This window comes from Triturus cristatus, chromosome 5_1 (genome assembly GCF_964204655.1).
Source record: "Triturus cristatus chromosome 5_1, aTriCri1.1, whole genome shotgun sequence".
Taxonomy (NCBI): domain Eukaryota; kingdom Metazoa; phylum Chordata; class Amphibia; order Caudata; family Salamandridae; genus Triturus; species Triturus cristatus.
Window position 1 is genome coordinate 937,234,564 of NC_140587.1, and position 14,319 is coordinate 937,248,882.

Genomic DNA, 14,319 nt, shown 5'->3' on the forward strand with positions numbered 1-14,319 from the left:
TATTAATCGTGGTTCAAAACAAAATAAAAAATAACATAAACTAAAGGAAACCGGACCGATCAATAGGAGGGCCACGTGTAGGGGCAACGGCATGAAGTGGCGATAAGAAAAGGAGCCACTCAAACAAACCAACAGGTGCCCGGTTATAGCCCCATGCAACCGCGACCGGCCCACCACCAAAATGATCCCCTTGAGGTCACTTGCCTTGAGCCACGACCCAGGGGCTGGGCCGTGGCGCTTGGACCCGGGGCGTCCTCTGTTGCTGCTAGGCCTCTGGGTTTTCCCACTTTACACTCGGCTGCTGTATTCCTTTCCTCTGTACTGCTGGGCTCCTTTGGGGTTTCCTCCCGCTCTGGTCCTTCGGCTGACGCTCTTCTCCTCTTTGGTCCGTCCTCCGCTCTGATCCCGTCGTCTGCCTCTTCCGCTCGAATCTCTTCCTGTCGGGGTCTCCTCACTATTCCGGTCTCCGCCTCTTTACTCTCTGGGACAGCCCCAAACTCCGCCTCCTTTCCTCCGTTCCACCATTCCCGTATCTGTGTCTCGGATGACGTCGGCTCATTCGCGGGGTGGATCCGCGCCACTAGACCGCTCCGTCCCTCCTGTTTGGGGTCGCACTCCCTCTTGATGGAGTTCCGGTGTTCCGGCTCGTCGGGACTCTCACAGTGGGTTAGCCCAGTGGTGAATAGAGAGATCTGCCTCTAGATGGGAGGGAGGAGTTGCACCTGGGACCTGAATAGGGCTGGGCTTTCCCTCCACAATGCTGGCTCCACCTCCTGTGGTGTGTCTGATATCCCTGCCCTGCACTGTGAAAGGAAAGAAGGAGACATGTCAACAAAGTGCTCCAGGACTGACCAGAACTGGTTTGGACTAGGCAAAGGCCTCTCTGCCTTCAGAGAACAAAGGGAAAAGGAGTATAAATATTGGGACCCGGACCCAAGAACTTTAGATATCTTCTGGAAATCAAGACGAACCTTTGCTGATGAGAAAAACCAGGAAGCTGAAGAAGGAGACTACCCCTGTGCTGTGTGTTTGGGGGTTGGCCTGCAGTGTTTGCTTCATTGCCAAAGAGAGGAGAAAAGGACTGAGTGTTCTTTCTATCAACTTGAAGAAGAATCTCCAAGGGCTTGAACTAGAGCTTGCCTCCTGCCTGAAGTCTCAGGGATACAAGACTTCACCAACCAGCTCCCCCCTGAATTCCCTTGCTGGGAACTGAAGTGTCTGCTGTTGTGCTGGGTCTTCTGAGAGACTGCGTGTCGCTGGGAGCTGGAAGCGCGACACAACAACGAGAAGCGTGTCGCCGCCGCAACCGCTATCATCTCATCGCCGAGGAAGCGAGCCGCCGTTGCCGCTGTCATTATCGCATCATCAAAGCGCGGCGCATTACCGGAGAAGCTGGACGCTGCCACAGAGGTCATCGTCGCATCTCCAGAGAAGCGCGTCGCAGGGCCTGTCGCGACTCCAAAGATCATCGAGTCGCCACACGCCTGTCAGGCGTGTCGCATCACACCAACGTTGTCGCATTCCAACCAAGACGCCCTTCTGTCGCATCGCACCGGAGAAGAGTATTGCATCGAGGTGCCAGCGTGTCGCATCGCACCAGAGAGCAGTAAGAAACCGACGCATCAACTCCCCACACAGTAAGGAAGCGAGCATCAACTCCCCTGCGCAGCAGTAAGGAACCGACGCATTCACTCCCCTGCGTGTAAGGAACCGACGCACCACCTTCCCTGCAACCCTTTTGTTTTCTTTGCGCTACGCATCTAAGGTACATTGAGAGTAAAGTGTCGCATTTACAACTTGAGAGAACTGAGCTATTTTATAACAATTAAGAGACTATTTTTGAGTACAGTATTGTGGATTTTTGTCGTCTGGTCTTGTGTTAAGTCTATATAAAAATACCTATTTTTATAATACAACCTGTGTGGTATACATTTGTAGTGTTGTCACTGTATCACTGTATGTGTTCACAAATGCTTTACACACTGACTCTGATATAAGCCTGCCTGCTCGTGCCAAGCTACCAAGGGGGTGAGCAGGGGTTATTTTAGGAGTGTAGCCCCTTACCCTGACTAGACGCAAGGGTCCCTATTTGTCACAGGTACCTACCTATGCCAACTAGAGACCCCCAAATCTAAGAGTGGGTATGCATGGTGGCTGGGATTCAGTTCAGTCACACTGCACACACACTATGTGTATGGAGAAAGGGGAGGTAAGGCCCTTGGTTAAGAATAAATAGAGACAATAGGCAGAAGTTCACACATTTGATCAAGAAATCATTGGCAACTAGGTGTGATGAAAATGTATTACATAAAGCCCTTACTTTAAAATGTTTTTTCTTGTCATTGAGTGGCATCATTGATACTAAATCAAACTGCAGGGATTAGAATAGCTGCCAAATTAGTAAATTGTGACTGTGGACAGAAATGTTTTCACAGAAGTGCATAAAAGCATACAAGGCACACTGATTCCTATGCAAATTGTGGGAGCACTTCAATGATGTACCCACATGATTATTGCTACATACTCATATAGAATCTCATTACTGCTTGCTTGGTCATGTGTTTCATTGACTCAGTTTGGGACAGATGATCTTAGATGGCCAGTAGATGTCTAGCAAGGAGTAGGAGTCCCACAGACTTCCTAAAAGCGCCAGTAAAGCAGTTACTGACCCCATCAGGTACACGCATGTACCAAGGACCTTATGTTTTCCTCAGGATTTAATCTCTAATCTCATGTTATCTCTGCCTCTGGACTAACCAGTTGGCCCAAAATAGGTAACTCTGGGTGGGAGAGTTACTGGGGGGGCTTGAGAGGGCACTTATCATGAGGTCCGGCATGTGCTAGCCATCTTTAAACGTCTGAAAATATCCATATGGGAACAGCAGCGCAAACTTACACTTGCTTGTGAAGGTGTAGATACATGAAGAAGAGCGTGACTGGAAAGATAGTAACGTATAACAAGCATTGGTAAATGCATGAGGTATTGTCTATGTTATTAATAATAACCTGTTTTTTTTGTAAGTTGTTACTTGCTGAGTAGTTGTACAATATAAGTTACAGAGAGTCTGTTAAAGTGTTATGACTTGTTTGTGTACAAATAGGCTTGCGCTGTAACTAGTGGTATAATGTGGGTAAGTGATAGCAAAATTTAGAAAAATGCAATGAAAGAGGGAAATAATAGAATTCATTGATGTAAAAGCAATATTATGTGTTTAATAGAGTTCTGACAAATTTTGGGCCCAGTGCCACTGCACCTGCTGCACCATTAAAATCATGCCACTAGTGCCTGCGAGATAACTGCATTTGTGACTGCCTGTTTAGTAGTAAAACATAGCAATATTTGGTGTTTAGAGGAGTAATTACAACTTTTGGTCCTGGTTGCCACTGCACCTGCTGCGCCATTCAAAGAAAGGCCCTTTTAACTGCAAGATGACTGCAGTTGTGCCTGCCTATTAGTAAAATATAGCAATATTAGGTGTTTGAAGGAGCTCTGACAACGTTTGGGTCCGGTGCCACTGCACCTGCTGTACCATTCAAATCATGACTCTGTTGTCTTCAAGGTACCTGCACTTGTGACGGCCTGTTTAGTAGTAAGATATAGCAATATTAGGTGTTTAGTGGGGTGCCTAGAGCTTGTGGTTCTAGTTCTACTGCACCTGCTGCACTATTCAAATCATGATCCTATTGCCTGCTAGATAAATGCACTTGTGACTGTCTTGTTTAGTAGTAACATTTACCAATATTCTGTGTTTTAGTGGGGTTCCAAGAGCTTTTGGCCCCAGTTCCACTTTACCTGTTGCACCATTCAAATCAAGTACCTTTTAACTGCAAGGTAACTGCCATTGTCACTGCCTGTTTAGTAGTCCGATACAGCAATATTTTGTGTTTAGAGGACTTCTGACAACTTTTGGGCTAGCTGCTACTTCACCTGCTGCACCATTCGAATCATAACTCTGTTGTCTGCAAGGTAACTGCACTTGTGGTTGCTTGTTTAGTAGTAAAACATAGCAATATTTGGTGTTTAGTGGGGTGCCTGAAGCTTTTGGTCCTGGTGCCACTGCACCTGCTGCACTATTTAAATCATGGCCCTAGTGCTTTCTAGATTACTGCACTTAAGACTGCCTGTTTAGTTGTAAAATATAGCAATATTAAGTTTTCAGAGGAGTTCTGTTAACTTTTGGGCCCGGTGCCACTGCACCTGCTGCACCATTTAAATCAATCACCTTTTAACTGCAAGGTAACTGCAATTGTGACTGCCTGTATAGTAGTAAAATATGGCAATATTTGGTGTTTAGAGGAGTTCTGACAACTTTTGGGCCCGGTGCCATGGCACCTGCTGCACCATTCAAATCATGATCCTGTTGTCTGCAAGGTACCTGCAATTGTGACTGCCTGTTTAGTAGTAAAATATAGCAATATTAGGTGTTTACAGGAGTTCTGACAACTTTTGGGCCCGGTGCCACGGCACCTGTTGCACCATTCAAATCATGATCCTGTTGTCTGCAAGGAAACTGCACTTGTGTCTGCCTGTTTAGTATTAAATATATCAATTTTAAGATGTTTAGTGGATTGCCTTGAGCTTTTGGTCTTGGTGTCATTGCACCTGCTGCACCACTGAAATCATGACCCTGTTGTCTGCAAGGTAACCTGATTGTGACTGCCTGTTTGGTTTAACATTTTAGCAATAAACTGAGTTTAATGGGGTCCCGAGAGCTATTGGCCTCAGTGTGACTGCACCGGCTGCGCCATTCAAATCAAGTCTCTTTTAACTGCAAGGTAACTGCAATTAGTAGCCAAATATAGCAATATTATGTGTTTAGAAGAGTTCTGACAACTTTTGGGCCCGGTGCTACTGACCCTGTTGTCTGCAAAGTAACTGCACTTGTGGCTGCCTGTTTAGTAGTAAAATATAGCCTAGCTCTTGTATATTAACTTTACTTTTAATGTGCAATGTTTATTGCAACATTTAGAATTTGATCTTAATGACCAAATAGATTAAGTTGAAAAAATCAATCCGATAATCCCTGCAGTGTGCAAAGAAAGGTATTGAGGCATGAATAGGAAATGACACTGACTTCTAAGACTAAAGCATCTACTTTAAACAACTGAGTAATAAAAAGCAAGCATTCCAGCATAATGTTAGAAGCTGTCTGCCTTCTCCTTGGGAAGAGATCTTATCTTGACAGTTTGAGTAGAAGTATCCTAAATCTGTGCAGCCAAGGGAGGTTAACAAAAAAAAAGTTCCACACAACAGCAAATTAACACATTAATCCAGACATGGTAACTGAAAAGAGCCCCCTTTGAAGATATGTTAAATACAAAAGATTTCACAAGCACCGCACAAGCACTGTGCAGGAGAAACCTAAAAAGGTTAGGAAGCCAACTTTAGCTCATAGACAAAATAGCAGTAAGAGCTATACAAATACCTCGAACATAAATAAATCATGAAAAATTGCCACAGAATGGGTTGATGTACCCTCAAAGTGAACTACATTTTACAGCTGAAATTTGTCAGTGTCTTTGAAATGATGCTTTCTGTAAGAAACGCTAAAACTTGATTATACAGACGTTCAGTGCTTGAAAGCTTTTTGAACTAGTATATATTTCAAATAACTTTTTGGGGGAAAGCTCCCAAACATTTTGGGTCTCGTATGAAACTAGGTTTCTATGATTTGGAAATATTGTGGAATGGGGCGTGAAGTGATTTTTTTTTCATGTTGTTTGATTTATTCCTCTTTTTTTCTACTTTCTTCTTTGCAGATTAAGGATCATTTTGCTTACCTGCCTGCTTCCATCTGTACCTATGAGCTTCTGGTTTCTTATGCAACACACAGTGCTGGATTACAACGCAGGAAAAAAAGAAAATGCCAGAGAACACTGACAGCTGTTCGGCTCACTCGGTTCATCTTAGAAAGGAGATCTCGTTTCTGCGTGGGGTGTGCCTGCTTTTAGGAAACACCATTGGAGCTGCTATTTTTATTTCCCCAAAGGGAGTTCTTCTGCATAGCAGTTCCTATGGGCTTTCGCTTATTATGTGGACAATTGGTGGGATATTTTCTGTGATCGGATCCCTTTGTTATGCAGAGCTAGGAACAACAATTACCAAATCCGGATCCAGCTATATTTATGTCTTTGAATCATTTGGAGGATTTGTGGCCTTTTTGAACCTTTGGACCAGTCTGATAATCAGCTATCCTGCTAGACAAGCCATTTTGGCCCTCACTTTTTCCAACTACCTGATGGGGCCGTTCTATTCATCCTGTCCTCTCCCCTCAGCTGCCGTCTACCTTGTGGCTGTGGTATGTATCGGTAAGTGCTTTCAAATCCAGTTTCCAACCACAGTGCACTAATGGTGAAAGAAAATATGGGGCTTTATTTACAAGCCCATTGTGCTGCTGGTGCGTCACTTTTTTGGATGCACCGAGGCGCAGTATATCTGCTCATATTTACAAAGCTACTTAAAGTCACCCTGCGTGACTTTTTCATGGCCTTGCTCGAGAAAGGGCCATTCCACTGGTGTTGCTGTGGGTGTTAACAAGCAATATCCACGCAACCTGATACATTCCCTGATTTACAAAGTGTCATAAACCTGGAATGCGTAAGAATCCTACCTCCCCACGGGAGGCATTGGAGTGGCTCAACGAGGATAAATACTTTTATTTCTCCTCATTTTTGGCTCTTTCTATGTGTGTTGCTTTCTGCAGCTCAAATAGAAGGAGCAAAACGCCATTAATTGTTGTTTTTGTGCAGGAAGGTGTCCCTTCTTACACAACAACAATCATCCCTGCAAAGCAGGCGCTCATTCACCATGGCGCACGGGTATCTGCTGGCGCACAGCTGCTACTTGTGTGCTCGCGCAGCGGAGAAGGACAGAAATGTGCCGTATCTTGTTGCTACAGTGCATTCCTGACCTTTCACTTTGACACAAGGCAGCATAGCAGGAAGGCTGCCATGCGTCAAAATACAGTAAATGAGGCCCTAAATTTTAATGTTTATTCTTATAAGCAGAAAGTTTGTTAAGGCAGGTCACATTCTAATTTTCGGATCAATTAGGAAAACATTTCTTCTCAAACAAAGCGAGGTCCATGTTTTAAACTCTCATTCTTTATAAATAGATAACTCAAAGTAATTTATGAGCTAAGTTATTTTCCACCTGTCAAAAGTCTGTTACACATACACGCAAAACCAATTTCAGTGCAACAATCAAACATAAGGCACTAATTGTTCACAATTGCTGGACTTACACCCACAGCATCGATTTTCTTACAGAAATTGTGCTCTTGATATGCATTTGTAATACATGAGAATGTTGCATGGAGGATTGTGAGGCCTGGTTTTAACTGCCTAAAGGCCTTAACTGAGTAAAAATGAAAATGACTTTATGGAGAAGGAGATGTTATTTATCGCATCTGATAAAATTGCACTCCCCAGAGTTATAAATTTAGCAGGTGCGATAAATAACACCTATTCAGAGTTTTTAGGGAAAACCATGTGGGTTTTGTTGCTCATCCTACAAACATCTGCATGGTATGGTAAACACCATATTGTTTTACCAGTTTTGACCAGCTGAAATATAACAAAGGGTGAGGTATTTAATGCACTCAGTATTTGGAGAGTCAGGTAAATACCACCCGACATGGAAGAGGGAGTGGCGCAGGGGGTGGAACAGATTGACTTACTCAGAATCATGGCCCAAATGTGTAATTTGTAAAAAAAATATGGGGGCATATGTACAACAGAATGACAGAGCGTGGCGTTAGGCAAAATCTGGTAATGCCACGCTCCGCCATTCTGAAAACATAGGGATGCACTGTATTTACAAAGTATGGTGCACCCCTGTGTTTCCCCAAACACTGGCGCTAAAGTAAGCTGCCCAGCGCCAACGTAGGCCCCCTTTCACCTTAGTGCAAGGGTGGCTGAGTTGGGGGAATGATTGTTTATGTGCAGGAAGGTGTCCCTTTCTGCACATAATCAATCACAAATGTCGATTTGTTACTCCTACGTGTGCTGCATTGTGCAGCACACATAGAAAATGCAAATCGTTCTATTTTAAAATTATTGCTTATGTGCAGGATGGGACACCTTTCTGCACATAAACAATCAATCAATCGCATTTTGCTGTTTCGATGTGTGCTGCACAATGCAGCACACATAGATAAGCAAAAACAAGGAGATATAAAGCATTTATCCTCGTTTTGGCACGCTAAGACCAGGATTTCTCTGATCTTAATTTTGGCACTGCCCCATATTTACGCCACCCTTGTAAATGTGGCGCAGCGTCAAAATCAGTGGGTGTTGCGGCGGAACATCCACCGCAACACCCATTGCCCACCCCTTTCTCGCTAAGTATAGTGTGATATAGTGCCTTATTTACAAAACGGCATTATGACACGTTAAGTGGCTTAATGCCACATTGTAAATAAGGGAAAGCTCTTATCGCCACAGGAACGTCCTAAAAAGGGACGTTTCTCTGGCAATAGGGGCTTGTAAATATACCCCAATATGGTTCCTTTAGGAATCCTTAAGAGAAAGGGATATGCAAAGAAAGCAATCTAAAGTACTGAACTTGAAAATAGAAAAAAATCCTTTAGTCAAGAGACTTTCATCCTTTTCATGAAGAAATTCAAATGTATGAAATAGGGATCTTTGGTGTGTCAGTTTGTTGTGACCTCCCAAGTCAGACTGCATTTTGAAAATGTTAGGTTAGCCTGTAGGCCTTTGGTCCACATTCAGCATGTCATTATCTTTCACAGAACTTGTGAAAGTCTCTTTATCAACTAAACACTAATTTGTTATTACATTGGATGACAGAAGCCTGACACAAACTCTTCAATAGCTACATGTCAAGATTTAACAGTAGATTTGTATGGTAAACATGTAGTCCGAGTTGACTTATTTTCATCCTGCTAGTTAGGCCTGTTGGATATCAGATTTTGGAAAATCACCACTAGATTTTGATATGCTGGCTAAAAGTCAATGGTCAATATCCTATATAAACCCTTGGAATTTGCGTAATTATGTGAAATTTAATTCAAATCGTCATTTCGCTATATATTTACATATTTTAGTGCAAAATGCGCCCTCTCTTCAAATTTGGCACTTAGAAGCTAAAGCACCACAATCCAGAGCTGCTCGCATTCTGTTGTTCTTGTGCACATTTACTCTAAATTCTGCCACAAATGACACTTATTTGTGTAAAGTGACATAATGGCGTCATTTCTGGAATTTCATGTAACAAGTGTAACATGAAACTCCTGATATTATTAATATTACAGAGGCGTAATTAATATTTCTCCTGGGCCTGTTTTCCACTACAGTGATAGTCCATACAGATGTTCATTGCTATCCAACTTACTTCTAAATGCTTGTGCAGATGTATTAGAGCAGGGGTCTCCAATCTTTTCCATAATGAGTTCTACGTCTGCTAAAGGAGAGCTCTCCTCAGCTACTAACAGATTTTATCATTGTAAAATAGTGACCACATGTGTGAATGGTACAATATGAACACCGCACACATGATTACTAGTAGTTACCACCTGATCATTTTAGGCAAGGTTTCCAGAAGAAATGCCAGGAAAAAGCTTATCAATAATGTATGTCTCCTCATAACTATTGAAGTAAGTAACATTCAAATCATCACATGCACTCTGGCACAAATGACATAACCTCAGCAATGTATTTTGGAAGTGCAAGCTTTTGTCTTCATCAGCATATCAGTTTCTGAAAATACACATATGTGTCTACCACTTTCCATTTTGGGCGAAGAAAGTCAATTTCCCAGAATAAAATCTTTTTTTGGAAAAAAACATAATTTTTGCTTTTAAAATAGCAGTTTTAATCTTTAGGAAATACACAGCACCAAAACATCAGCATGTAGTTTTCGAGTACTCACTTGTACTCACATGGTCAAATGCCTCACATGGACAGATTCTGCTTTGAATAGCCAGTTATTACAATCATAGGCTATGGATAATCACCATAACACCAGGGATGCCTGTACTATGCCATTAAAGTCTGCCATTATACGGGGCCACCACTGTGCTAAAGCAGACACCATAATGACCAGGGTGCCCACCATATATCAGTCATGGCCATTATTATGCAAAGGGCATCCACCATTGTGTCAGAGATAGCTTCAAGGAGGCCAGTCATACTAATAATATGTCAATGATTACTGCCAGCATGCCACAACTAGACCAAGAATGTCCAAAATAGTCAAGGATGACCGTTGATGTGCAATTGTCACTATTAAACTATGAACAGACACAATTTTGCCAGAGGGGAAACCTTTTTGATAGGGGCTAGAATACACTTTTAGAGGTCCTTACACCTGGTGTAGTGTCCAGGGAGTGACACTGTTTATTATGGAGGGACGCATTGACTCACACAGACACACACACAATTTAGTGCACAGGCAGTGGTTCAGAGCTCCTTCGCACACAAAACAACAGTATTGTAATAGTCCAAACTATCTTGCACACTCAGGACTGGTAAATGTGACATCAGCTGCAGGACTATTTTCCCAGACCCCCAGAGAAGGACCAGCATGTGCAGCAGCAGCATACGTGCTCCACAAATACACTGAAAAGTTACAACACTGGCAGCAGTAGTAGAAGTTAACCCTGTGTACACACTTACAGTCGAAGTAAAGCTCTTGTCTAAGGACAACCAACTACTATTGCATAAAGAATAGTTACTTCATGAGGTATCTTATTCTCAAACAAAGTTAAACTAAAACAAAAATATATGAAAATAATTTTACAAAAATTATTATATATTTATACAGACGTACAGATCTGTTTGCACGAAATTGCAAGAAAATAATGTGTGTGTGGTGGGGAACGGGAGGGATTAAAGTGACACAAGATTTTCTTCCCACCAGTGCTGGCAAACCTGTTTTGTGTATATAAAGAATGGTTGGGAATATATGCTTGCCGCTGGCCCATGGTTCTCACTGTGCACCGGCTTGCTCGGTAGCATATGATCATGTGAACTATGATATATGTGCAGCTATATGTGTACTTGTCTGCAATGTTATGACTGACAACCCTCTGAAATAATCTGTGTACGGCTGCTTTGTTATTGACTTCTCTTTGATTAGTCTCAGCATGGGAATGGTCTTTGAAAATACCCCCAAGGGAGTAAGGTTTATATTCAATAAAAGATTTACAGAGGCATACATAGGTGTTTTATACCCACAGTCCACTGGACTGGTGTTTGCTCACATGCGCTAATTATGCACATACAGTCCATGGTTTTGTGTCTATTGATCAGCATGTAGTGTGTTAAATTAGCAACACTCTTGAAGGGTTGAAGTATAGGTTATAATGGTAAACGCACCACCAACAGGAAAGATGCTGCTCCTCAGACTCCTGTCTCCAACTGCCGAGTTCAACCCGCGTCACCATGGAGATCAGAATACTAGAGCGAGCAGAAGTTACATCACAACAGGTTAACGCAAGAGAAATATATTGCAATCATAACACATCCCCTATACATAACAAAGTACACTTAAAAATGAAAAGAATTGAACCTGAAGTCATTTAAAATTTGTTCAAATAAAAATCATGGAATCTTGCAGGAACACGATGCGATCTCTGTGGGAACCTACAAGAAGGAACATGACCAGAATCCTCCAAGCCGGGAACAGGTAGAGTGTTATCTGGACTAGAAGGGGACAATGGTTTAGGCCCAAGAAACTTTACAAGTTGAGACATATTCCACTTGCAACCATTATGCATCGTAACCACATTCTTGTGAATAAAAGTGATTCTGAAAGGACTCATGAATTCTGAAGTACCTTTTCGATGAAACCTAGGTTTTTTGACTAACACCCATTCACCAATGTTCCAAATCCTAAACTTCGTAGCATTCTTGAAATCATAACGCTCTTTGTACTTCTTTTGATAAGATTGGATTCTGGAACCCACCTCCCCTTCATCCAATGGCACACTTATTTGAGAAGGAAGCCATCCAGGATTCAATTTAGACTTGGCATGCCTTCCACGTAAAAGCCTAAAAGGAGAACAACGTAAGACATGATTGACAGTGGTACGGTGAGCCCACCAAGTATCACGTAGAACATCTTTGAGGGGAGATTTTGTATCTATAGCTATTTGTACACAATTTTTTACCACTCGGTTCATACGTTCGGCAAGACCATTGGCCTGTGGCGAATAGAGAGCAGTTTTGAGGTGTAAAATACCAAAATCATCCAGAAAATTCTTCATGTCAAGTGAAATGAATTGTACCCCATTATCCGTGATAAGACACTTAGGAATACCTTCAGAGGCAAATTCATCTTTCAAAAAATCAACAATGACTTTAGAGTTCACAGTACTCACACACTTGGTAGAAACCCATTTGGAAGTGTAATCCACCAAAAGGATGACAAATCGCTCCGAAGGCCCAAGTAAATCGAAAGGCCCCATCAAATCTAAGCCCAATTTGGTCCATGGTTGCCTAGGAACTTCAACTGGAGATAATGGAGCTGAGCTAACAACTTTAGAGTTATCATTAGAAGAGCACTGATAACAATCCTTCACTACTATTTCCACCTGATGATCCATGTTAGGCCACCAGTATCTCTCACGCAACCTTGCCTTGGTAAGACTCCTCCTGAGATGTCCTTCATGTGCCAAACAAATTAATTTGGGTCTCAGATTTAGTGGAGGAATAATTCTATCTGCTCGCATAAGACCATCATCTAGAAGAGTCAATTCGTCTTTAACAGCCCAAAAAGGTACTAGATCAGAATCAACATCTTCACAACGTACAGGCCAACCCTTAATTATAAAGTTTTTTATGACCGGAAAAAAGGGATCCTGAGATCTGGCATCCACCCATTCCTCTTCAGAGATAGAAGACTCCTTAACCCACATGACATTAATGACTTCAACATCATTAATATCATCATGCACCTGCAAAGGTAACCTAGACAGACAGTCAGCAGTCCTATTGGAAGACCCAGGAAGATATTGTACTTGGAAATTAAACTCTTCCAATCCTTCACTCCATCGTTTGAGCCTAGGAGTTAACCTTTCAGTTTCCATACATGAGAAAACCTGTACTAGAGGACGATGATCAGATCTCACTATGAAAGGAATTCACCAAAGGTAAAATTTGAAGTGTTTTACTGCCCACACAATCGCAAGTGCCTCTCTTTCTATGCAAGAATACTGCTACTTAGCTTTCTTTAATGCACGTGAGGCAAAGGCAACCACTTTCTCCACACCATCATCAATCTGTGAGAGAACAGCACCAAGACCTGAAAGACTAGCATCAGTAGTAAGTAACGTTTTTGTTTTGTATCAAAATGGCCTAAACTGGGTAAATGACTGATAGTTTGCTTAACTGATTCAAAAGCTCTCATACATAACTTATTCCATTCAAAATGAGTCCCCTTCTTTAATAAATTCCTGATAGGCTCAACCACAGATAAACTTTATAAACTTAGCATAAAACTCAGCTAACCCAAGGAAAGACCTAACCTGGTCCTTATCACTGGGTGTGGGTGCATCAATAATACTCTTCGCTAGCTCAATCTTAGGTTGAATACCTTCACTGGAAATCACATGACCAAGATAAGTAACAGAAGATACAGCAATTTTGCATTTCTGTTTGTTGACTGTGAGACCTTTGCTAGCTAACTTCTCCAACACCATTCTCAAGCTAGCATCATGTTCATTACCATCTTTTCCATGGACAAGAATGTCATCCTGAAAAAGAATGACATTAGGCATACCACCAATAACCATCCTCATGATGCGTTGAAAACATGCCGCAGCCGACGCCAAACCAAAAGGCATCCTAACAAAGCTAAATGCCCCTAACGGCGTCACAAAAGATGTCAAATGCTTTGAATCCTCATGAAGAGGCACTTGATGATATGCTGAGGATAAATCAAGCACAGAATCTTTTTTAGCTCCAGTGAGCATCGTGATTGACTCTGTGATGTTAGGAAGAGGCTGGCGATCTACCCAAATCCACTTATTAAAATATCTGAGGTCCACACACATATGAATTCTCTTCCCACCATCCTTAGGGGCTAAAACTACCGGGGCCAACCATTCTGAAGATTCTATCTCCTCAATTACCTTCAAGCCAATCAAGCTATCCAATTCTTCCTTAAGTGGAACTAACATCATATTCGGTACTTTCCGAACTCTGTGCACACATGGCACTGGATAATGTTTCAGAATAATATGGTGTTCAAAGTCTTTAAGCAGCCCTAATTTGTCTGTGAAAACTTGGGGAAATTCATCAAAAAATGTATTGGAAGTAAAATTCTGATCAATGAGCATAACTTGATCAGCAGGC

At 42.1% G+C, this 14,319-nt stretch overlaps 1 protein-coding gene across 4 annotated transcripts in view; it reads left to right on the forward strand.

The window, feature by feature from the left end:
* Positions 1 to 14,319, forward strand: part of LOC146832697 (Y+L amino acid transporter 2-like) — a 395,072-nt gene that overhangs the window by 146,582 nt on the left and 234,171 nt on the right. For 3 of the 4 annotated variants that reach the window (XM_085605981.1, XM_085605978.1, XM_085605979.1), the window contains one exon: positions 5,761 to 6,309. In XM_085605981.1, the coding sequence (XP_085462107.1) occupies positions 6,302 to 6,309 (8 nt within the window). In that variant the 5' untranslated portion in view covers positions 5,761 to 6,301. Of the gene's footprint in view, positions 1 to 5,760; positions 6,310 to 14,319 lie in introns of those variants that run through there. The other variant, XM_085605980.1, reaches the window with a different exon arrangement.